Raw genomic sequence first — 24149 nt, 5'->3', positions numbered from 1 at the left:
AAATAAAAATTTTGACTTATTTTCTCATGAAAGAGCTTAATTCAAAGCAAGACTATACTTTTGCTAACAGCATGGATTCTAATTTTGAAATTTACATTATCCCGAAATGATCGGTTTTAAAAGACATTCTAGTATGACAATAGTTCAAACAGATAAAAATAAATTTTTATTGGCACAGGTAAAAGCACACAATTCAACTTTGAAACCTTGCTTGGTTTTCATAAACAAAACAAATGTGTTTATTTACACGGTGAAATTTAAATTTTATATACATATAATATAAAATTCAATTGCCTTGAAAATGCTCTCTTTACGAAATCTAAGACATGGTATTACATCAAAGTTTCCTCTGATGCAAATAACTGGTTTGTTTCTTGTATATTTACATTTTATTATTAACAATTTGAATTGCGGCTTCGCTTCAAAGTGATATTTTAATATTTGTTTAGTTTTTAACTTTGTTTTTATATTCGATATAGCTTTCTCTGGGAGTTTTTCTGTCAGTTTTTATTGAATCAATGTACTAAATGGCAATTAGTACTTCGAGTAGTTATTAGTGTATGGGAACCTAAGAAAGTGTTTCAAAATAATGAAATCAAAAATCTTTTTAAAATGACATGTAATAAATCTTTTCATATTCTCTTAATTACTTACAGAAGCTTTTACCATGTCTGAACATTCCTTCTTTATAAAATCTTAATTTGGTTGGCTTGCTGTAAATTTTTTAAATTTTGATTTTAGACAGCTATTTATTACTACATATTAAAAAGGCCAGTGTGAAATATTTGGAACCCTTTTTTGCGTGAAATTATGCAGAAGAATATTATAAAAATCATGGAGTAAAACTTCATCTGAAACGTATTTTTAAATTATGTACCAAAGGATATCAAATCACCAGTTCTCTTAAACTACATATTGTATTATAGACATTAACAATAAAGAAATTTTAGCAAAAAGCTTGTTGATGTTGATAGATAATTCTGGTTTGCTAATAATAATGATCGTTCTAGGTTTTTTTTTACTTTTTCATATCTGGGGCTTTTGAGGTTTTTTAACTTTAAAATATGAAAGAGTTATATCATAGTCAAAACATATAAACTAAAAAAATTATGATAAATGATTTTTTCTTCTATTTATAATTTGCCAGAAATATATATATATATTTTTTTTCTCTTACTAATGTTCTGTATTTGGTTCGCAGTTTAAAGGTCTGTAAATGTTTCAGAGCTAAATGACAAGAACTCATAATTTTGAAAATTGATGCTAGTGATTTTGAAAAAAATCTTTCATAATTAACATTTTTAATTTGACATTTAAAATTATTAGCAATTTTAGGTACTTAGGGAAATTATTAAGGGAAAAATTTTAATGCATCCTAAAAGAAGCATTTAAGAATGGATTTTTATATGTGGAAAAATTTACTTCCAAAATATTGTCTTAATCAAATTTACTGCTTTGAATCCTAGTTGATCAAATGAAATATAATTTCAAATATTGAAACAATTCTATAAGACTAAAACTTGGCAATCAGATATATTAATACACAATTTATAAATTAATTCACTGCACAAAAAAAAAAAAAAAAAAAAAAAAAATTGGGGGAGGGGAACAATTATTTTTTGAATGTGAAAAGAGGAAAACATTTAGATAAGTTTGTATGATATCATGATTATTAAACTATTTCTTATGAGGAAAGATTGCTCATAAGGTAAAGTAAGCTACAAAACTGTGATGTATATTTTCAAAATGGTATTAATATGCCAGTGGCATTCAAGCACTTTTCGTTTGTTCTAAAGTTCATTCTGTAGAATCAGAAATAGAATGATCAATAGTGTGTTTTTCATTTTTTTCAGGAAATCTGTAAATAAATTATTTTAAATATTTCATAAATATTTATATATAATATATGTGGAGATGCTTATAAGTAAATAATATGTATAATCATAATGTGTATTCAGTACAAAGGTTAGTCATTTTTAAGAAAAATCAAATTAATGTCATTTTTGTAATAAATTTTTATGTCGTTTCATTAAACTTTAATACATAGATTGAAACTGTATATTGAAAGCATTTGTTAAGAATATGTTTTAAAAATCTTTCTTATAAAAATTTAACCTTAAAAATGCCGTAGTATATTCCTCCCCTTCTCCTCCCTTGGAAGGAGGAAGATTAATATGAAGAATTGTTCTCTTATTTGGCACATTTCTGTATGATATCTTCAGTATGTGTTTTGATTTCAACACGTATTTAGTTCTGATTGGTCTATATGGGAACAAAAATTATTTAAAATCTTTTGATTATCGCATTTTTTTCTTCAGCTGAGCTGACAATAGTAGATAATATTATTTTCAGTTTAATTTCTGTTTTAGTACAAACTTTTAGCTGATAGGTGACCTCTAATGATATTAGTATTATTGAAAAAATAAACGAATGCATGCTAAGTATTTGGAAAAGTTTTTACCTTGTAGCCTACTCTAGGAAAGAAAGCTATGTTAAAATAATGAAAAAGAAGGAAAATTAAAAAGTCTTTTTTTTTTTTTTTTTTTTTTTTTTTTAATACTCTGAGGATGTTAAAATTCCAAGAGACAAGGCATGATAGCTTACCAACCTTCAACAATTTTGTAAACCACACCAAACATTGAACAATTCTTCAATTTTTTTTTTTTTTTTAATATTAGCAAGCATATACTGATATCAGTAATATAAACTTAGCAAAACATTTAAAGATTTATTTTAATGCAACAGCAGTTCAAAGCATAAATATTGTTGAAAAGAATTTTTTTTTGTCATTGTATTTACCAAAATTTTGAACAATCAAGTCAAAATCTACTGAACACAACATTATGAAATTAACCAAGAATTCTCATCTTCATTGCAAAAGATTGTTATATTTATAATGGAAATTTATTATGAAAGATAATACTAAGTGTCCATTAAAGGTCTTTTATAAATTTGATTGATAATAATATTTTAAAACTTTATTTAATACTGTGATTCAGCTGTATAAAATAGTAAAAATAAAGTTTGTTGCTAATAAAATATATGAATATTCAACACATACTATATTAATGCAGTTATTTAACTCTTGCACAGTATTGTGCAACATGTCAGCATTTTATTGAATGTAGTGATGGCTTTTCCCTTCAGATTGTCTTTGATGTATCTATGTAAAAACTTTTCTTATGTTAATTAAGAAATTTAATGCTTATCGATTACTAGCTTCAAATTCTTTCTTCAGCTGTTCGAGGTGTATTATCAGAAGCTTATTTATGTGAAGAAGCATGGCAAAAAAGGCTTCAAAGTCCTCTGTTAAAGGACTTAAAAATGGGTAATTATGTTTTTTCAGTGATATTCTTTCATTTATTTCATAAATGCTTTAATAATGAGCATTTTAAAAACAAAAAGTATAAAATTAACACTTTTAATTTTTGCAGATCTATATTTTGTTGAAGTTGATAAAAAGTTTGGAACAAAACATCTTGTTAGTGGTGTTGAGATAGATTTGGTAATATATTCTCATATCAGTCTTAAATTATACCCATTGAACTGTATTTCTTAATTAATTTTGTGTAATAATTCTTTATGTTATACTTTGTATTTTTTAAATCATATTTGTATACATTTCATCTCATATATTCATATTAAATTAATTATGTAATTAAAATTTGATTTAAAAGCTATATAATGAATCTCCAGATGTGATAAAAATGAAATAATAAATGTCTGTGAAATGCTTTCATTGTTCTAATTATTTTATAAAACTCTTTAACTAGTAATGGAATAAATCACCATTGGTTTCATTTGGTGTTAAATTCTTATATTATTATTAAAATCTTAACAAATCTATTTTAATATTAATACTTAAAAAGATAATGTTTTTTCTCAAATATAAAGCTGTAGGACATTAAGCATCATTTTAATTTTAAAATGAATCTGAAGTAATAATTCCTTTATTTTACATAACAGATATTTTTAATCATTTAAATATTGCATCTATTTAATTCATTTCAGTTTGCCAATAATGTTCAAGATGGCTCAAACTTAGATGAACTTGAGCATTTACTATACAGGTATGTAAAGTGCCCCTGTATTCTAATGGAATTATTGCTACTTATATTTCAGTGAATAAAGTGCATCAAAATGTTAATAGACTTTTTAGCACTTGACATTCAGAAATTTGGCTAAAATCTAAAGTTTGGAAGAATTTCACCTCTGCTTTTTTTTATCTCTTTTTTTTAAAAAAAATAGTGAAAGAGGGTAACTAATAAAATGTAGTTTATAAAAAACAAAAATGAAGTTTTTTTTTTTTTTTTGTTTTTTTTTAAATCTTTTGAAATGATTGTTCTTAAAATGTAAAATTTTGTATGTGTTACTTCTTAAAAAAAAAAAAAAAAAAAAAAAAAAAAAAAGATGAGCTTGAAGCTACTTTATCATTTACCATATTTTGCATAACAGTTAAACAAGTAATAATAACCAGTTTACATAATTACTAGGAAAACTTTTGTCAGTGTAAGTTAATGTATGTTCATGTTCATTTCAAATATATTATTATTATAAAAGCATTGGTATAAGTCCCGGTTTGTGTCACCATCTGGATATCTCTAGAAAACAGCAAACGGCTCTCTCGTTTTTTGAGTGGACACACCAAATCCCTCATCTTCCAACATGGCCGCAGGATCTTTGATGAATATTCTTGGTGCAAGGCATATCAAGCCTCCCCAAATCATATTCATAAATATTTAAATTTTACTATTTTTGAGATTTTAAGGGATCTGCTATTGTTTTTGGACTTTTTAGAGATCTTTGGTCTCATAGCTATATGGAGGTGGTATAGTGCAGCTATACCACCTCCATATAGCTATATTATTATTAAAGTGCCATATATATAGCGCAACTATACCACCTGGGATTAGAAACAACAACAAATATATTATGTGATCTTTAAACATTAAGCAAATAACATCTTTTTTATGTTTGCTTGCTTCAAGTATAAAAAAAAAATAATGAGCATTTTTAAAAAAAATATTCTATTCTTCCTTTACTCTATAACTTAGTGCATGAATGGGACCTGTAAATGGAACTTGAAGTAAATTGATCTCTTACTCTAAATTAGACCACCCTATTAAGCTTTATCATATTTTAAGAATAACTTCATAATGTTCTACAATCATTCTTCTAATTTTCAAGAACCCATTTCAAAGAGCTTCCACTTAAGGGAATATATGTGTCAGGGTAATTTTATTTGATTAATTTAATTCTGTCATCAAAATAAAAAACATCCTCTTTATTGATGTGGTAGAGGCATACAAGATTGAATAATTATTAATATCAAAAGAAAAGTAATAATTTTTTTAGTGGTGGAAAATGGAAATGTACTTATTAGTGCCATCAATTAATCGAATGAATCTATGTCTGAATATGATTGAATTTCTTTAATTTGAGAATAAATTCTTTTATTTTTGTATTTTTTCAACTAATTAAATCATTTCATATTAGTGAGTAAAAAAGAAAGATTTAGGTCTGTAAATTGGATGGCCAGAAAAAAGGTTTATATGAAAATTAAAGTCAGAAGGTTTTTGTTGTTGGTTTTTTTTTTCTAGAATTTTAAAATTAAAGGACTTTATGCTAGCTTTTTTTTAATATGATGATCATTGTAGTCTTAGTATATAACTGTCTGACTGATCAAAATTAAATATTAGTAATCTTTGAAGAAAATTAAGTTACAGCAAGATTTAATTTAAAATTCAAAAACATTTATAAAATATTGCCCATATGCTATGTATATTTATATTTATTTTACACAAAATAAGTATTATAAAATATTTCTTTATCTTCCAGGTTTCGTAGAACAAAACGTGCTACTGAAATGATGGATTCTACTAATTATGCAGTTATTAGGGCATTCATAAAATTTAAACAATATGACTCATTGATGAGAATTTTAACTAATCGGGAAGGTTATGGTGTCTTTCCTGATTTATATTCTTATAATATCATTATGAGCACGTTTTTAAATGAAAAGATGTATGCAGGTAACTGTTGTTCTGATGTTAAAAAAAAATGCTGCTTTTTTTAAAATTCTGATTGAAGAGTGTTTTCAAAAATTTTGTATATACTGTTAAATGTTAATTTTTATTTACAAAGGCAAATATGAATGCAAATTATACTTTAAAAAAAAAAAAAAAAAAGGTTAATATGACCTGTATAATGAAGTAAGAAAAAATTAAATTTTCATCACATTTTAAAACTTGTGTTGTGCTATTTTATGGCTGAAAATCAAAATATTATAACTTGCAGATAAGTTAATTGAGGTAGTGTATAAGAGATCCCCAATTTTTTAAATTACATTTATTAATGTATGAAGGATATGATTAGAACTATCAGCAATGGTTTGTCAAGAAAACATTTGGCCTGTAAGCTGATTGACAAATTCTATATTTATGCAAAGTGATTCAAATGACTTGTTTATACAAATTATTCCTACAAATTATTAATTGTTATACAATAATTATTCAAAATATGTATTGATATTTTTGGATATATCCTATGTTAATAAGAAAAATTGGTGTTGGGGGATTGTTAAAATGTTTTTGGCCACTACTTGGTACACCTTTTAAAATCAATAATGGTTTATTTTTTCTTATTTTATCTGCTGGAAGGCTGCTACATAGTTCTGAACCAGAAATATATATGTGACACTAGTAGTATTTAAAATAAGTATTATATATATATATATAATATTTTAAATTTAAGAAACATCTTATGATTTAACTCACTGAATGAACAATTGTAACTTTTCTACTTTATATTATTATATAATAACGAACAAATTATATAATTATGCATATAGTACCAGATATGGAAATTCAATAGACATTAAAAACTTTTTATGACTTAGCTTGCTGCTTGAGCAGAAACTTAAGGTCTTTGCTATTGCAATGAAAAAAAATCAATTACGAAATTGTCATTATTGAAACAAGTTAATACTTGCTCTAACAATCTATTCAACTGCTTAGTCTGAGTTGCCATAGTACCTTAATTTTTTATTTATTATTCAGAAAAAATGTGTAGCTAAGCAACAGTCTAAACTTGGCTCAATCTTCAATTTTTATGTATTTTCTTAATTCATTTGTCGTCAGTATCTGTCAGCTTTGTTCATTATTTTATTTGTTCTGCTGTTTTATCGTCTTATGAATTTGCAAAGAATTTTTTTGTGTAAAGTAAGTCTTACATGAATTTAATTTTTGTTCTAAACCAATAACTTGTTTTTGTTTTAAGCTTGATATGAAAAGGATTACCTAGCATTTTTTTTATCCAATTCCTTTCAGTATATGGCATAAAAAAAAACCCTGTAAAAATTTGAATTGTTTAAACTTGTGCATTCTTTTGAAAAAATAAAACTTTTGTTTAATTTTAGGTAATAATCATAAATTACCTTCCTTTATAAGATAGCTCACCCATTTTTTATTATATTTTTCTCCTGAATTTATGAACTTGGTATAAGAAATAATACTAGAGAAAATATGCATTTCCCTGTAATTTAGTTATTAGAATAGACAAATTGAATTTTATATTTTATTAAATAAAAGCTTAAAAGTTTCTTACATATTAACATACATTATTTTATGCAATTATTTGGTAATTAAGATATATTCACTAAACAGTTGCCATATTTAGCTGCCAGAATTTTTCCCATTTGTAAAAACAAATTTCAAATTTGCTACTAATTCATTCCTTATGAAATGTTAAAATTCAAGATTTAGCATGTAAGTTGAATTATATAGCAGTTGTAAATGACCCAAAAAAAATTTTAATTACAATTTTTTTTATATATCCTTGCAAAAAAAAAAGTGTAAAATCTATTTTTGATTTTGTATTTTTCATTAATTAAGTACTGTTGCTTTATGTTTTTTTTTTTTTTTTTTTTTTTTCATTTTTGAAATAAATATGTCCTGTTATTTTGTAGAAATCCATTATCAAAATTGCAAACTATAAAAAATACAAAACAGTATGCACATGTCATTTAATAATTCCATGAAATGTCATTCAAATTATCATAAAATTATGAAATATCTTTTTTTTTTTTTTTTCATATCTTTTATATGGTTATTTAAAAATATTTTCAGAGGCTGCTCGCACAGCTATCCTCATGATGTTGCAAGAAGATTTCAGTAATAAAATAAGCCAGGCACTTGGAATATATTCTTGTCAGATGTTTCTAAATAATTGTGAATTAAGCAGTTTAAATCCGAAAGAGGAAGTTGAAGAAAACGCCACTGAGAAACAAGATGATGATGAGGAAGAAGTGGTAATTTAATTACTTTCGCAGTAAAATAAAAAATGTGTTTAAGTGGTTAATTTTTTTTAAATATATTTTTATGTATTTAGTTTTTAGGATAGTTTTTATTACACTTATTTATGCTTCTCTCTCTATATATAGAGAGAAAAATGTCATTTTGACATAGCCATGGACTAAACAAAAAAAAAAAAAGAAAAGAAACTAATTTTATAGTAATGAATTTAGATAAATAACAAAATATTTGTAATTTGTAATGAACACTCATTTTACACCTTATTAGCAGCCTAAATTGTGTGTGTATATATATATATATATATATATATATATAATGTTGTTGCAAGGTCCAAATGCCTGAGAAATAGTAAGTGTTTTATTCTTTCCCAATAACTTATTTACCACTGCATTGCAGCTAGCATTTTCTTATCTATCCACTTTTAATCTTTTACATTTTAAATGAATAGGTGCAGAAATATGTATTGCTGTATGTATAGCATGTCATTATTATAATGCAGGAGATTTAGACCAAATGATGAAGAACTTTTCTTTATATTTGCGATAGCAAGTTTTCCTATTAGTCAATCAATGATGTCTCTTTTGAATTGTAAATGTGTATATTTTTTTGGCTTTTTTTTAACTTTTTAATGAAGTAATTCCATATAGAATGTATGAGAGATGAAAAAATTGTCAGTCTAGATATATGTGTTAATTTATCTTTAATTATAAAATTAATTATTTTTCTCATTACTTAATTTAAAGATAAAACTTTGAAGTTCTGAGTTGTGCTAATTTTTGTGTTTCACTGCCCTTCTAAATAGTGTAGCTGTATATTTAACTGTTTCAAACTGCTGAGCTATCAGTTTCATTTTTGACACTCCTTTCTGAATTGATCAGAATTATGGATGAGCTGCTAAATGTGTCTGTTTTTTGTGCCTCAAAGAGCATACTACTTCTCTTCCTAGTCATGTTAACTTTAAAATCATTACCAAGATGAGAAATTCAGGTTAATTGCTAAGAAGAATAAAAAATGTGATGCAATTAAAAATTCTTCTTTATAATTATTTTAACATAAATATATTCTTATTTCTCTATGGTGGGATAACATACAAGTTGTGTCATACTCTATCATTGCCCTCCATTGTGTTATTGCTCTTGATTTTTCAGTGTCTTTTCATTTATTGAAAATACACCATTGTGTTGTTAAAGTAAGAATAATAATTTTTCATTACATTGAAATAAGTAAGAACAAAATAGCAAATGAAAGTAATGACACTCGTCATACTATTTTAATTTTGAAAAATGCAAAATCATTATTCACTGCAAAGAAACAGACAAAATAGTAAAAGAACAGGCTAACTCATAATATAAAAAATCAAGCAAATATGGGAAATTATTTGCATAAAAGGAAAAACAGTTTATAAGATAATATGAGCTCTTAAAATATTCTGCTCTGTTTGAAGTTATTTTATTTTAGTTTATTTTATATATAACTTTATTTATTTTCATGTATATATTAGGAAATATAAATAAATATATATTATTTTTTTAGCAACTGGTTAGAGTTCCATTCCTGAGAAACTATTGGTTTGATGATCATTTTGATATTACCAATCCAAAACATCTTATAGGCAAAACTTTTTATCTGATTGGGCGTGAGATGGACCACATTTTGGGTAGATCTTACCAAATTATTGGACTTGCTATGTATGAAAAGTGGAATAAAGCTGCTGCCTTGTTAATGACTTTTTCTCAGTCAAAAGATTCCACAATATTAAATGAATCTGTAAGTATTATTGTCAATATTTTCTTTATTAATGTCAGATCATAAAATCTATTCTAATTGTAATAAAATTTTAACTAAATTGGTTTTAATTTAGATTGTTTGATAAATCTACCTTTTGTTTTATTACAAAACAGTCATGTTCCTTCTTTAACTAAGAGATTTACAAGTTTTTTTTTATCAGTCATTTTTATAATTACATAATCAGCACTTGTACAAAAATACTACAATTATTGTCATTTCTGTGAAACAATCTAGTTATTTTTGCAAGAATTGCATTTTTAAGAAGCTGTTAAATATTTTTGGAATTTGCATGTTTTTTTTTTTTTTTTTTTTTTTTTTTTTTTAATTACTGTGGCTTCAACTTTTTGTTCAATTATTAACTTATGCTCAGATAATAAATTACTCCATTTCCTTAAAGTTCATTCTTATTAAATGAATGAGGTTATGTAAAGTTTCTGGAATATAATTTATTATTAATTAAATTTTATCTTTATTCTCAAACTTCTTTTAAAATTTATTTTTTTTTATATTTGAAATAAAACACCTTATTGCCAATGAGTATTTATTTAAATGGTACTAATTAAACATGATGATATTATTGTAACACAGAGAAGTGATTATTTACCATTGGATTAATGTTGTAATATATAGATTGTACCTATAGACTAAAAGATATTTTGCTGACATTATCAGATTGAATATTCTTTCTGTAAGAATTTCAAAATATTTGTTAATTTTAATTTGAAATCATGAATTTAAAAATAAATTTAACGGATTCTTCATTGCTTTGTGAGATATGTTTTATACTTAAGACTCTCATTTAATCTTGGTTTAAATACTAATTTTCCATTAATTTAATTTAATTTTCTTGTTGCACTGTATTTATTGAAGTCTTGTGAAATTGTGTCTTTTAACAAATCATCAATAAAAACAAAATTCCATTGCTTATAAGATACATAATATTTTTTTAAAAAAATTATTCATTATCATGAAGTGGCAGTTCTTAACCATTATCTGAGATCTGGTTAGCAGTTTATGAGTTTCAATTTGTTAATTACCTCACTGACAAGATGTAATTTCATTAAAAAATTATTTATTTAGCAGTTATAATGTTTAATTCAACTGCAGGGCTAAAATGGGGGGGGGGGCTGAATATTTTTGTATTATACAATTTCAAGATTTAGTGCTTTGTTATTAAAGTTCTGTTATGCAGATGAACCGGATTCTATTTCAAATCAGCATACTTCTTGCAATTGCATGACTAATATGTTTGAATTCTGTGTAATGAATTTTAAAAATTATGTTTCTAAAATCCAATATTTTAGTTGAGTTTAGACATTTTTCTAACTCTTGATTAATTATCATACATGTTTAAAATTTTTCTCATTCTAACATCCTCCCCCCGCTTACATGCTTACATATTAAAAAATGCAATTATATGCTTCAATTTACCATTAAGTTATTCCTATTGAAAGTAAAATTGTATCAAACAGGATATTCATCAAAGGAGTTTATCTGCAGAGTCTATTTTATATATATCTCTCTTATATATAATTTAGTAAATTTTAACTGTTGCTAAAATAATTTGATAAAGCAGTTTCGATATTTGATATAAAACACATAATATTATGTTTGACAACTAAGTATTATATCCAAAGAGAATTTAAAACACTAAATTTAATTTTTTAAAATAAAATTTGGCCAATAAAAGAATTTTCGAATTATTTTGCCCCCCCCCCCCTTGTTAAAAATGTTATATATTAGATCTTTCCTTTGTGCGTGCGTGTGTTATAAATTAAAACTTGGTGTATTTCTAGGAAATGCATATTTATGAATTACTTTTAAAATTAAGTGTGTTTGATTTAATATGCTACTTCTTTCTAATTATTCAAAATAATGATTTTTGTGTCTTTATCTGTTAGCTATTTTCTGTGCAACTAAAAAAAAAAATCTCTATTTCAAATTTGATAGGTTGAAAGAACAAAAGCATGGATTGAAGAAATAGCTGATGACGATGAAAACACCAGGGAGAAATTATTGAATAAATTTGATGTAAGTCATTTATTTAAATCAAATCAGTAACAACTTTCAACTTTGTTATATTAATCCTAAAGCACTCACATTTCTATTTATACAACAGTTAGATTTTTGCTTCCATGGCTAAACTTGTATTGCATTGTTCTTTTCTTCCTTATTCTTACAGTATATATATATATATATATATATATATATATATATATAGTCATAAACTCTTAAACAAGTATTTAGCTTGTATATTACACTCATTTATCAGATTTTGAAGTCAAATCCCCCCCCCCTCTGATTTACATTCAAAGCAGTACAAGAACTCAAATCTACTCCTCACTTTTTTTAAATGCCTTATATACTTTTAAAGAAATTTAATATGTATCTATGCAAAAAAAGATTTTAAGTGAACAGTATTTTACTGGACACTTTAACCTTCTGCCCCAAATAAAGAACACTAGGAGCAAAATTTTTCTTGAAAGCAGTTTTAATCTGGTTATTTTTAATATAATTTAGAAAGAGTTTTCCTGGATTTGTGGTTGAAATGAAGTTAAACATTAGTGGGTTAATAAGCTTTTATTTTTAAAATGTCTGTCTTAAAATTATACTGTTAACTAATTGAAAAGTATGTTGATTGTGAATAAAATCACTGATTCATTTAATTATATTTATTAAAATTTTATTAGGTGTGATTCTGCAATGAACTTGGACAGTGTATATTTTTATTATTTTGATTGCATACTTCAAGGGATAATGTAATGAATTTTTTTAAACTGAAATTTGTTTTGTTTTTATAATATTTAATAATAGCTATTATCATTAGCATACTAATAGCAATGTAATTACCTAGTAGTGTTTAAATCATTTATCAACATGAAATAAATACATCTTGCCATGCTTGTAGCTAATGATAGGATGAAATGAAGTTTGAATTATTTCGACATTTGTGAATAGCTTTGCTGTTAAATAATTTATCTGCATTTGTCATACAACTGATTTGTATTCAGTCATGTTCTATGTGTTGAATAAAAAAAGCATTTTCCTAGTAATATCTACTTTGTTGATTATAGTAGATTTTATTGTTGTTTAGATATTATCAAAATCTTATTTATTTAATTTATTTATTTGCTTTCTGAAATTGGAAATTTCAAGATTTATAAAATGTAGATCCATATTTCTAAAATTAAGTGCAAATATAGAGATTATTTATATAAATGATATTTGACAGAAATGTGAACATCTGTAAATATTTATAGCTTAGATACTATTCAAATTTTGAAAAACTATTATTTGGATAAAGAAAAATGGTGGTAAATATTTTAGAAAAATTTATTGAATATCAAGACAAATTATTTGAATTTTTTATATCTCATGAACAATTTTCTTATTGTAAGGATTTGCTCATCTTCAACACCTGTTACACAGCATAATTGAGTTTTAAAAACTTGGGATTTTAAGTAAAAAGCAATTGCCAATATGAAACTATTTTGCTAATCATGATTTCATTTGTAAGGCAATAAAAAGGAAGACTTAGCAGTTCCTGGAATTGACCATTCCATCCTAAAAATTGCAAAATGACCTTAGCTATTTTTTTTAATGCTGGGAAAACCAAAATATAAATAACTTTGTAAAATGATATTGTGATATGTAAATTAAAATAAACATTTAAAAAATACATATAATTAATTTTTGTGTTGTTGATAACATTGTTTAAAAATATATATGTATGAAAACAAATTTATATTTTAAATTATGTTGAATTTTTATTTGTTAGTTTTTTATTTTTTAAAGGGGGTCACAATCATCCTGCTAGAATCAGTTATGAGTTTCTATTTCAGATTATTCATTTTTTTTTCCTTGTAGGATATTTTCAAGAAAATGGAATCAAAATCTTTGATACAAAATGGTAACCTCAATACTCTGCTAGAATCTTATTTGAAAGAGACACTACTGAGTGAAAAAGATGACATTGAAGCTCAACAAAAACTTTTTTCTGTTTGGGAAAATGAACGCAAAGAAGCTCTTGACAGGCAAAATGCTGAATTAGATAAAGAAAGAAGACTAAAGATGATTGAAGAGAAAAAAGATTATTTATTTTGGAAGGAGAAATTGTTATTCTTTTTTGAAAATGAGGATAAAAATTTGGAGGAACTTAAGAAAGTTGAGGAACTAATGGAGGCCTTGAAAGTGCATAAAAAAGTACAAGATACATATGAACCTCCTGAAATAGTTAAAAAAGCCCCTGAAAGAGTTAGTAAATATCAAAGATTAGTACGTGTCAAAAAGATATAATATTTTAGCAACTTTGTTATGTATATTTTAAATAAAAAAAATAAAAAAACATCTTGTGAGTTATTTATTTGAGAGAAAATTGGTTATTTAACATTAGAAAATTTTTACTGTTAAATACCATACGGCGTTTTCCATTTTAACTAAAGCATTGGAGTGACCATTTTGTCCTTCCTTTCTCTAAATGACCAAAAACTGTGTTTTAATCAAGATTAATTTACTAAAACAAATATTTTAATATATTTCATTATAAAATTTTACATTTTCGTCATATTTCTTCCTTTGTATACAGTTAGAGTGGCACTACGTGTTAGAGAATTTTCCTTGAATGCAATTCTCTATTTTTGAGTCTAAATAATTTGAATACCATATCTTACTTTATATGCTTCATATTATCAACAAGGGTAAACCCTTTGTTTAATCTAGTATTGGCTAGTTTTAGGGATGTGAAAAATTATCAGCTGTAATATTTTTTCCAATATTATAATTTCCACTATTAATTGATAATCGCTATCAGTGGTGGATTTAAGTATTTTGTAGCATTCTGTTGTTCCTCTTTTAATAAGATGATCAATATAGTTTCACATTTTTAACTTACTAATGATTTATTTTAGGTTAATATTTTTTTATTTTATTATTTTTGTGAATAAGTATTTGTTTTTATTTATTTACTAGCCGCCTTTGACGACCAGCCGATTCGCCAATCTTAATGTTCGTTAAAATTTTAATAATTAAATATTTTATGCAATTCCTACTTTAATAGCTTCTTTATCAAAATATTTTAAAACTTCAAATTTTGATAGTCATATAATTCAGTCATAATATTATAAAGGCCTTCAGTTATAACGTAATATGTATCTCTCTAAATTTCTGTTAGCTCCCGTAGAATTTATTCCTAAAATTAAAGTGGAAAGGATTAATCTGCAGTTAATATAATAATATTTTTTACTGAAACAAAGCATTTTTTTATAATATGATTTCTGAAAACAGAGTCATTGAGCGTTTAAACTTTATGGGCACTAAAGAATATCTTTCTTAATTTATATAATATCTCAAGAATTTGTCAACAAAATTTCTCAGCTCATCATGAGCAGATCGATTAATTAATAATGTTTAATTTTAAATGCATCAAACACTAATAAAATAAAACGAATCGTTTAAAATAATCGGTTGAAAACAAGTAAAAAAAAAACTACTTAAAAAACGATTTACTTAAAACTATAAGCATATACAAAAAATATATAACTAACATAAATACAATTTAATTACAAAAACATACAACTAACCTAAAAATAATTTAAATCAAATCCGCATGGGTGAATTTTCATCGCCAGTTATGGTAACGCAAATGCGTGAATAATTCTACGCCAGTTGGGATAACGCTATGCAGATTAGAAATTTTTAATTTACTTTATTCTGTTTTATTTTAATTCAAAAGTACTTCAGAATGAATCTGAAAGATCGATTAATTAGCAATGTTTAATTTTAAATGCATCAAACATTAAGAAAATAAACAGAATCGTTTGAAATAATCGGCCGAAAAATGTTAACCCTAGCCTCATTACTGTTGGGGGAAAAAAATTGAAGCCTTGCTCATTTGGTGGGGAAAATGAAAAAGATTTTTTTGGGAGAAATCTAGTTTTTAATTAATAATTAAAATTCTAATTAAAAATTCAAAAAAAGGAACCCCAGGTGCACATTCCCAACCACCAAGGTATACATGTACCAAATTTGGTAGCTGTAGTTCAAACGATCTGGCCTGTAGAGCGCCAACACACACACATTGAGCTTTATATAAGTATAGACTATGACTCCAGACTGCCTAACATCTATGTTATTTAAACAGTCAATCAGTGTTTATAAATATTGTAACAACTAAATTAACATAATGAATCATATAGAAACCTAAACAATTATACTTGATTAAATGTTAATATTCTGCTATTTTTTTTTCTTTTTTCGTTCAAAGAATTTATATTTTTTTATGGACTTATTTATTTCTCTACTAGGAAATTAATTTTTTTTTAATTTAACTGTTTATTATCCCATCTCATTCTAGCATCTCTAAGCAGCTGCCTGTTTTAATAATCCACCATTGAGTATTATGCTGCATGTTTTCAAATAATTTCACTAATAAATTTACTTCCATTTTTACCTAAATATGGAAAGCTATTCTACTAATATTTTGATCGGATATCAGCATCTGCCTAAAATTTAAACTTGAATTGATAAAAGATTTTGTAGTATACAATGTATTAAGAGGCTGCATACCTTTCTTAGGTATGGTTGCTTATCTGCTGCAATGTTTTGACCCAAGTAATTACTTTTTGAGATTAATAAGAATCATAAAGAAGTTTTTCTTTGGTCAAACACTTGACCCTAACAATGACCTCAAAAATTCATGGAACAGCTGCTCTTCTGACAGCCAAAAGTGTTCCATGAGCCATGGATTTTAAAACTTATTTAGGGGTGGGACAAATTCTTTAACATGAATGGTAGTTATGTTGAAAAGGAGTAAATTAACAACACTTTTATGTAATCACTCATGGCATTTTTTAATTATTGTATTAAAAGTTATGAGCTATTTATAGATACTCCCTTGTATGTGAATTAAATATGCATGCTTTCATGCTAAAATTGTTCATAAAATTATGAATCTGATATATTACTCTGACTTTAATTTAGAAATGCTTAGAACTATATACACTGATAACGCAACATTTCACTGAACTGCTTTTAGAACTTCAGTAATCATTAAATTTTTAGCCAAATTACAACTTGAAAAGGTACTTTTTTATATATACGCTTAAAAGAATGTCTATGTTCTGTTGATTTAAAGGGAAAGTATTAAAAAGATGTCAATTACTCCTAGATAAGGGGCTGAATAAATAAATGTAAATTTTTATTCTGCCAAAAATACTCATTCGAAGCAGTTCAAGAAGTTTTGTTGCAAAAGCCTATTCTAACAGAAAACTTCTACAAGAAAGAAAAAAAAAAAATGTAACCACTTTTTTCATGACTTTGCCTTAATACAGAGAAGATTATTAGAATTCGTAAATAGCGTGTTAGTTGAAGTATCAATGCAGAAATAATCTTTTCCCTGAGCAAGAAGTGTATACAAAAATATGTTGACATATATAGATTTTCCAATTCTTTATGGATTTACTTTGAGTAATAGTTACCTAGATCTTTTTAGAGAGGCACTTTAATTCAAAATATTCAAGTTCATTCCATTTTCAATGTTGTAATATAAATAATTTAGGAAAACTTAAATAAATAATTTCTTTTTAAAAAATAATTTTTATTTAAACATATGAGCATTTCTCTTAAGCTCAATAATTCTAAAATTTATGAACTGAAACAGAGCTTAAATGTTTAAATTAAAATATCTATGGCCAAATGCTTTGAAAATGGTATTATTTGCTTAATTTAATCACATAATTATCTTTAAATATTATTCATATTAAAAAATATTTAGTTTGTCTGACAGCCATTTTGGGGAAATGGCTCCCCTCCCCATTCGTTTTCTTTTTCGCTCCCCCCGCCCTGCTTTTTTTATGAGAGTGAATTGAAAAGTGTTCAATTTAGTCAAAGAATTAAAAAGTGTAAATATGAGATATGACAAGCAAGGTTAATTTGCGACAAAAAATCTATTATTTTATTAGAAATAATGTACAAAGAAGGAATAATAATATCACATTATTTATTTACACATCTATTTATGTGTTCAGATACCATAAGTTTTTTTTTTCTCTAGTCAATTCCTTATGATTCTGTGGTTGGCTCCTCTGTTGTTTCTGGGATTGGGCGGCATACTGGTGGAACAGCATAATTCATCTATAATAATACAATAAAATGTGATTATTAAAATTATAAATACAATATAGAAATTCATTTTAATGCCAAAAATGACATTATCAAGTTTTAATTTGCATTAAAATTTCTATAGACTATTATTTAATATTATTTTTGAATAACTAAAGAATATATAAAAAGATGGTAGCAGATTCCCAACTAAGTAGCTATTTAGGACTACTAACTTGAGAGAGGACGAAAACAAGGCGATTAAAAAAAAAACCTTATTTTCCTAATTGCCAAATAAATAAATTGGTTAAAAAATACGAATTCTTTGAATAATAAATTTTCGGAGAATAATGGCATTTTATCAAGTATAGTTGGGCAGGTTCCTAAATTCTTCATTACATTTACGTACATATTAGTATATTTATAAAACCGAACGCCTGCTTCAAGTTTGGAAATCAAGAGTATTAATGGATAAATAAAAACAAATATATATTTACAAAATTTAAAAAAATATTAACGTAAAATAAATTATTAGCATGTTAAAAATATGATGAATTGTAAAACTAAACTGATTATCTTATTAAAGGAGGGGCCTCATGTTTTGCACTGGAAAGGGCCGTAAAATGCTTAAATCCGTGACCATAAACAAGTAGTTTTAATGAGAGCATTTAGCAGTATATATAGTCACAATGAAAATTGTAGCATAATTCGAAATATGAAACAATTGTAATGTTCCATTAAACATTTAATTGCGCGATTTTCTTTCAATGCTGAAAGCTAAAGAAGATTCTATTTAATATCTGTGCAGTTTACATGAGTAAACAAGTAAAATTGCATTACCACAAATATAATTAAATAAAAATTAAGAAAAAGATTAAGCATATTTAATTCTTTAATATAAAAAAAGCAAATCAATCATTTTTTATGAATTGGGTTTTATTCTATTATTAGCAGCCAATGGTGTCGTTTGGTTCGCCAGAGTTGTTGACTGAAAAATTTCAATTAAATATTTTATATACATAACACCTGGAAACAAAATAATATCATAGATTTCCGAAAAATTGATTTTGTTATATTTTAAAAGAGTATAAGTTTTGAGCAACAGTATTTTCACAACAAATGACAAAATCTTGCTTGGTTTTTAATTAATTAAAATTCTTATCAAAATTTTTAAAAAAATATTTCCGAGTTGCACATTTTTATTTCTAAAGTATATCTGTGCCTATTTTATAGCTCTTAGGTCAACGGTTTTACCTGTAGAGCGCCAAAAGAAAGACAAACTCACACACTCATCTGCACATTCTCTTTTATATTTCGTTCTTCCATGTTGCATCAGATCAGCTTGCCGTATGCATTTTTAGACATAAAGAATCATGCAAATTTTATAATTCGAAATTACCTATGAGTGTCAAAGGCATATCGTGTATCTATTATTTGTAGTAAAGCTATAGAAAACCAATTACCAATTGCATGGACTTTACTAAATGCTATAAACTATTCATGTACTTATAGTCTACGGCTTAAAATTGAATTACAGTTTGCCAGGGACAATAAATAAAAAATGATAAACACAAAATGTGCAATTTCATATAGGTTTTCAATAACTTAACTATTTTCTATCATGAGATGAAAAAGAATACTTACTCCAGGGGATTTGGCTTTGCCCCCAGAGGAGCATTCTAATCCTTCCGGGCAAGGGCAAGAATTTTGTTGGAACATTTTGTTGAATTTGTTTTGTGGTATGCACATCTCACCTAAAATCAAATAAATAAATTAGACAAGATAAAAAAAATGGTGATTTTTTATTACTGTGAATTGCTTCAAATCCCAATTTGCTCGCTTGTTGTATAATAATTTTTGTTGTTGAAAGTAAATAATTGCATTTATAAAATAGTAAAAGCAAAGTATTGTGTTTATTAGAAGGTAAATCTTTACTTTATAATAAACATATTGTGTTAGCCATTTCCTTTTTGCCTCTCCCCCCTCCCCCCCCCTTTGAAAACTAGCTCTCCTTTTTATTAGTTCTTTTCAATTGCTTTTAGCATAGTAAAATTATAAATGTTCTAGCTTTTTCATCTTTCTTTTTTTCCTTGCTCTTTATTAAATTGCATTTAGTTTTTAGTATAGTTCCTATAATTCTCTTTATAGTCATAGGTTTAAAATATAAACTCTTATAACCCATAAATAATGCCTTTTTTTTTTCTTCTTAAAATCTCAAAAATATGCCAAGACAGATAAAATCGAAGAGTTTATTCTATTTTCACATTATTAAGTTAATCAAACACATGAATTAAAGTAGATTAAGTTTAGCTAAGTTTGTCCAGTTATATTTTGAATGGTTCTGTTGGAACTGTTACATGTTTATAAAGTGGATTATGCTGGAATTATCTAGTTAAATTTGAAATACCTTTTAAGAATTTCTTTTTTCCATTCATTGGCCCATATACCTCTACTTTTATTTTTTAGAAATTATATTCACAAATCTTGTTGTTTGAAAAATAGTTCTAAAAATTATAGGAGATTTGAATTTGTAGTTTGAATAGTTATCTTATCAATAGTTATCTTATACTTAGTTATCATACTAAGATAAAGTTTGAGTTTGATACTTCTACACACAAAATATTTTTTAAACCACCACAACGCTCGCATGTTTAAATCCGGTAACTAAAGCTGTGGGAACTATTGCTGTAAAATATACTTAAAGTATTTTTTATAAATTTATTAAAATTAAATAAAAAAGTTGCATGGAGATCAAATTAATATCAAAGAAGACTTCATTATTTTTATTTTTAAAGTGCAATAAAAACGACTTTTGTGCATTTATGTAGTCAAAAGTTATTGAGGAAGAAAGCTAAAATTTTGATCATTTTTAATTACAATCGAATTAAAATTTTGGTAAATCCTTTCTTAAACGTCATTTACTAAGAAGAGAGAAGAACATCTTAAGAAATCATTAAATGCAAAATTTGATAGTCCTAGATGCAATAATCTGCAGAGCATTTTGAATATTTTTTTTTTCTCGTGCATGTCAAAATTTACAGATAATATGGTAACTTATAAACTTCTTGATGTGAAAACAGTAAACATAATCCGGAAAAAGAATCAAATTTTTAATTCGATAAAATTGATAATAATTTTTCGAATTTTGTGATGTTAAAGGTATACTATCTTTTGCCTTATTCGTCAAAAATATATGAGTTAACTGATAACTAAATATTCCTAAATAGTTCAACTCTTAAATGGATGTAGTAATCCAATCGGAACCAGTTATTATTTTACACAATTTCTGATTGATTATTGAAAATTTTACTCAACAATGTAAATTTTCTATCTTTTGATATTAAATTCAGTAACAATGCAATAATTAATTTGAGGGAAAATGCAACATTAGGATTCGATTCCCGTAATAATATTTGAAAACAGCTATATCTCAAAATGTTGCTTTGGAGTTCATTATTTATTACATAACTGCTTCCAAATTATTTCTCATCGAATTCAAAAATAATTGTACACATATTTCATCATTTAATTTCTAAACGATTCCTCTCTTAAGTTCTATTTTAATATATTCTCTTTACACATAGGTTAAAAGAATTATTCAAATTTAGATGAGATGGCCCAAAGAAATATTGTACCCATCGAGTTTTTTAAAATATCTTCAAAAACAACTTTTGCACTCTGATCATGCTTTACCACTTTGTAATAAATGCAATTGCGTTTTAAGGGTTAAGTACATTGTGTGTGAATGCCAATGTACACAGCGACAAGTTCATTTCGGCGTGACAGTTTTTTACTTAAATGACATTTTAGGCGATAACACTCATCCAAATATTTTTGCATTTTTTAAAAGACATAAAAATATTACATCAGATTTAATTATATCTTCTTTTTTTTTTAAGAATGTTTAATTTTTAACACGAAAACCATGTCTAACAAATATTTGACGCAGAATGACCAAATCTGGGCTTAGTGCCATTAAACCAAACCAAAAATTAATCTTTGTAGCCAGATCCTAGTTTATGGTAATCGACTTTTATTCAAAGAGGACTTACCTTCTTGAGGTCTCTTCATGCATTGCCCGTATGCGGTCCCATATTGTTTCAGGCAGCACTGAGTTTCCTTGCAATCATCGTCTGATTTACAGCCTCCTTTCCACATGCCGAAAGCATCGGCATATGCCTGTAAATTTTTCAAACATTATTGTTGGAAAATACATGTTATATAAGCAAAATGTTAATGGATGTTAAAATATCTAAATAGTTAAAAAATATATTTATATGTTATTTCATTCGAACACAATATTCTAGATTCAAAAATTTTTTTCTTTATTAGTTAATCAGGAATACGATGTAATAATATATTCAGAAACGAAATGAATATTTTCGTATTCACCTTAACAAGCTGTACTGAAGCATATGTAGTTTGGGAAACAGATTTGATTCAATTCTAATTCCGAGGCACGCAATATTATTCAATTATGCAGTAAATAATATCGGAAATATAGGTTGTTAGAATTTTTCACTGACTTTTTAATAAAAATCTGTAGTTCAAAATGTGCAAATTGGATTTGATCCTCAATTATGCCATTATGTCTAATTGGTAACGGGATTATGATTAAAAAATAATAAATAAAAATAATAGTAACTCACTAAGCGCTATTGGTAATATACATCGAAAAAAAAATCTCAACACTATAATATAAATAGGTTTCATGTATTTAGTTTTGCTGAACATTATTCCATATAAACTAATTTTGGACAATAAAATAGTTATACGTTTTTTTGGGGATGATTAAGTTTTTAAATATTGAATTCTACTAAAAAAATTACCCATTTTATTGAAAATTCATAAGCCAATCAAATACATTTTTTTCATTAAAAAATTTCGCTTCTTTTTTTTAAAGTTTGAATTTAGATTTCTTTATATACATATTTTGATGTCATTCCCCCTCTCGAAAAAGGAAAAAGGATTAAAATTACTTTAAACATAACTTGGGTTTTTCATAAAAAAAAAAAAAAAAAGAATTTATAGAAACAAACAAAAAAATTAATCTTTTACAAACAACTTTTCATAAAATATCTATATTAAAATTAGAACGAACTAAGTGCTAAAATCCAAGCTCTTTCTTATAAATATTTTCATAGAATAAAAAAATAGATGAATTTATAAAAATTAATCTTATATCCAAACAAAACTGCACAAAATTCCATTTAAAAAAAGAAAAAAGGAATAAAATAAAAGTATGAGGGATAAACACATTGTAATCACTTAATTACTTTTTCATCATATGTAGCATACTAATAAAAATTATAATCCAACTATTTTTCTGTTTACAGAGCTTACTATTAAAATCTATTTAACGATAGACTATGGGTTTATTATTTGTCTATTATGTTTACTCAAAATATATTGATATAAAGAAAGACTTTCAAAATTAAAATTTCAAAACAAAAATAAAATTTTGGCTGACTCAAAAATTGCAAAATTTCACTCATTAGTTTAAATGAATGTAAATTTGCTTACCGAAATGGCAACAATCAGCAAAATGGTGCAGAGCAAGAACTTCATCTTGAATTTAAAATTCCCCTGAGTAGATGATTCTAGAATAATGAATTAGAAAAATCAGCCTGCTTGATGTCTAACAGCAGCGAATAGCCTTTTTATACTTCCACCAATTGGTTTCGGCAGATCCGAAATTCTCTGTTTTCTTTTAGATATTCCGACACAACAAGGCGATCTTATCAATAACAAAGATATTAGATCAAACGCACCGATGTTTGTGTATCATTTAATTGTCTGTCTGAGCCGAACCTTCTCGAGGTAAACTTATTCAATTATAAATTGAAATAGTACTCTCAGGATAAAATTTTCGATAAAGATGCGGTTGTCTTTGAAAAACTTCAAAGTGATTTTTTAAAAACAGAATGCCGGTTTTATGTTTATTTTTTTAAT

General features: G+C 25.7%; 2 protein-coding genes across 2 annotated transcripts; one reads left to right on the top strand and one right to left on the bottom strand.

Moving 5' to 3' along the window:
- Window positions 1-197: 197 nt before the first annotated feature.
- LOC129962360 (28S ribosomal protein S27, mitochondrial-like) lies at window positions 198-14431 on the top strand. The gene is made up of 9 exons (XM_056076107.1): window positions 198-365; window positions 3239-3328; window positions 3435-3505; window positions 4012-4070; window positions 5839-6032; window positions 8127-8308; window positions 9846-10079; window positions 12051-12131; window positions 13968-14431. Exons 1-9 carry the CDS (start codon window positions 302-304, stop codon window positions 14394-14396), a joined length of 1404 nt encoding a protein of 467 aa, XP_055932082.1. The 5' UTR covers window positions 198-301; the 3' UTR covers window positions 14397-14431.
- Window positions 14432-18024: 3593 nt separating this feature from the next.
- Window positions 18025-23878, bottom strand: LOC129960438 (U3-aranetoxin-Ce1a-like). Its single transcript, XM_056073875.1, has 4 exons — window positions 23721-23878; window positions 22250-22376; window positions 19842-19951; window positions 18025-18230 (listed from the first exon to the last, which is right to left on the bottom strand). The coding sequence occupies exons 1-4, from the start codon at window positions 23763-23765 to the stop codon at window positions 18159-18161; spliced, it is 354 nt and encodes a 117-aa protein (XP_055929850.1). The 5' UTR covers window positions 23766-23878; the 3' UTR covers window positions 18025-18158.
- Window positions 23879-24149: the final 271 nt, after the last annotated feature.

Source organism: Argiope bruennichi, chromosome 2 (assembly GCF_947563725.1).
Source record: "Argiope bruennichi chromosome 2, qqArgBrue1.1, whole genome shotgun sequence".
Taxonomy (NCBI): Eukaryota; Metazoa; Arthropoda; class Arachnida; order Araneae; family Araneidae; genus Argiope; species Argiope bruennichi.
This window is presented reverse-complemented; position numbering and strand designations above follow the sequence as displayed.

What these genes read in the sequence shown, in the direction of transcription:
- LOC129960438 (XM_056073875.1), bottom strand. Translation starts at nt 23,765, where the DNA reads ATGAAGTTCTTGCTCTGCACCATTTTGCTGATTGTTGCCATTTCG. An exon ending in TGCTGATTGTTGCCATTTCG is followed by an intron (nt 22,377 to 23,720) that starts GTAAGCAAATTT and finishes AAAAATTTACAG; the next exon opens with GCATATGCCGATGCTTTCGG. An exon ending in CATGAAGAGACCTCAAGAAG is followed by an intron (nt 19,952 to 22,249) that starts GTAAGTCCTCTT and finishes ATTTGATTTTAG; the next exon opens with GTGAGATGTGCATACCACAA.
- LOC129962360 (XM_056076107.1), top strand. Translation starts at nt 302, where the DNA reads ATGCTCTCTTTACGAAATCTAAGACATGGTATTACATCAAAGTTTCCT. An exon ending in CTTGAGCATTTACTATACAG is followed by an intron (nt 4,071 to 5,838) that starts GTATGTAAAGTG and finishes TTTATCTTCCAG; the next exon opens with GTTTCGTAGAACAAAACGTG. An exon ending in ATGATGATGAGGAAGAAGTG is followed by an intron (nt 8,309 to 9,845) that starts GTAATTTAATTA and finishes TTATTTTTTTAG; the next exon opens with CAACTGGTTAGAGTTCCATT.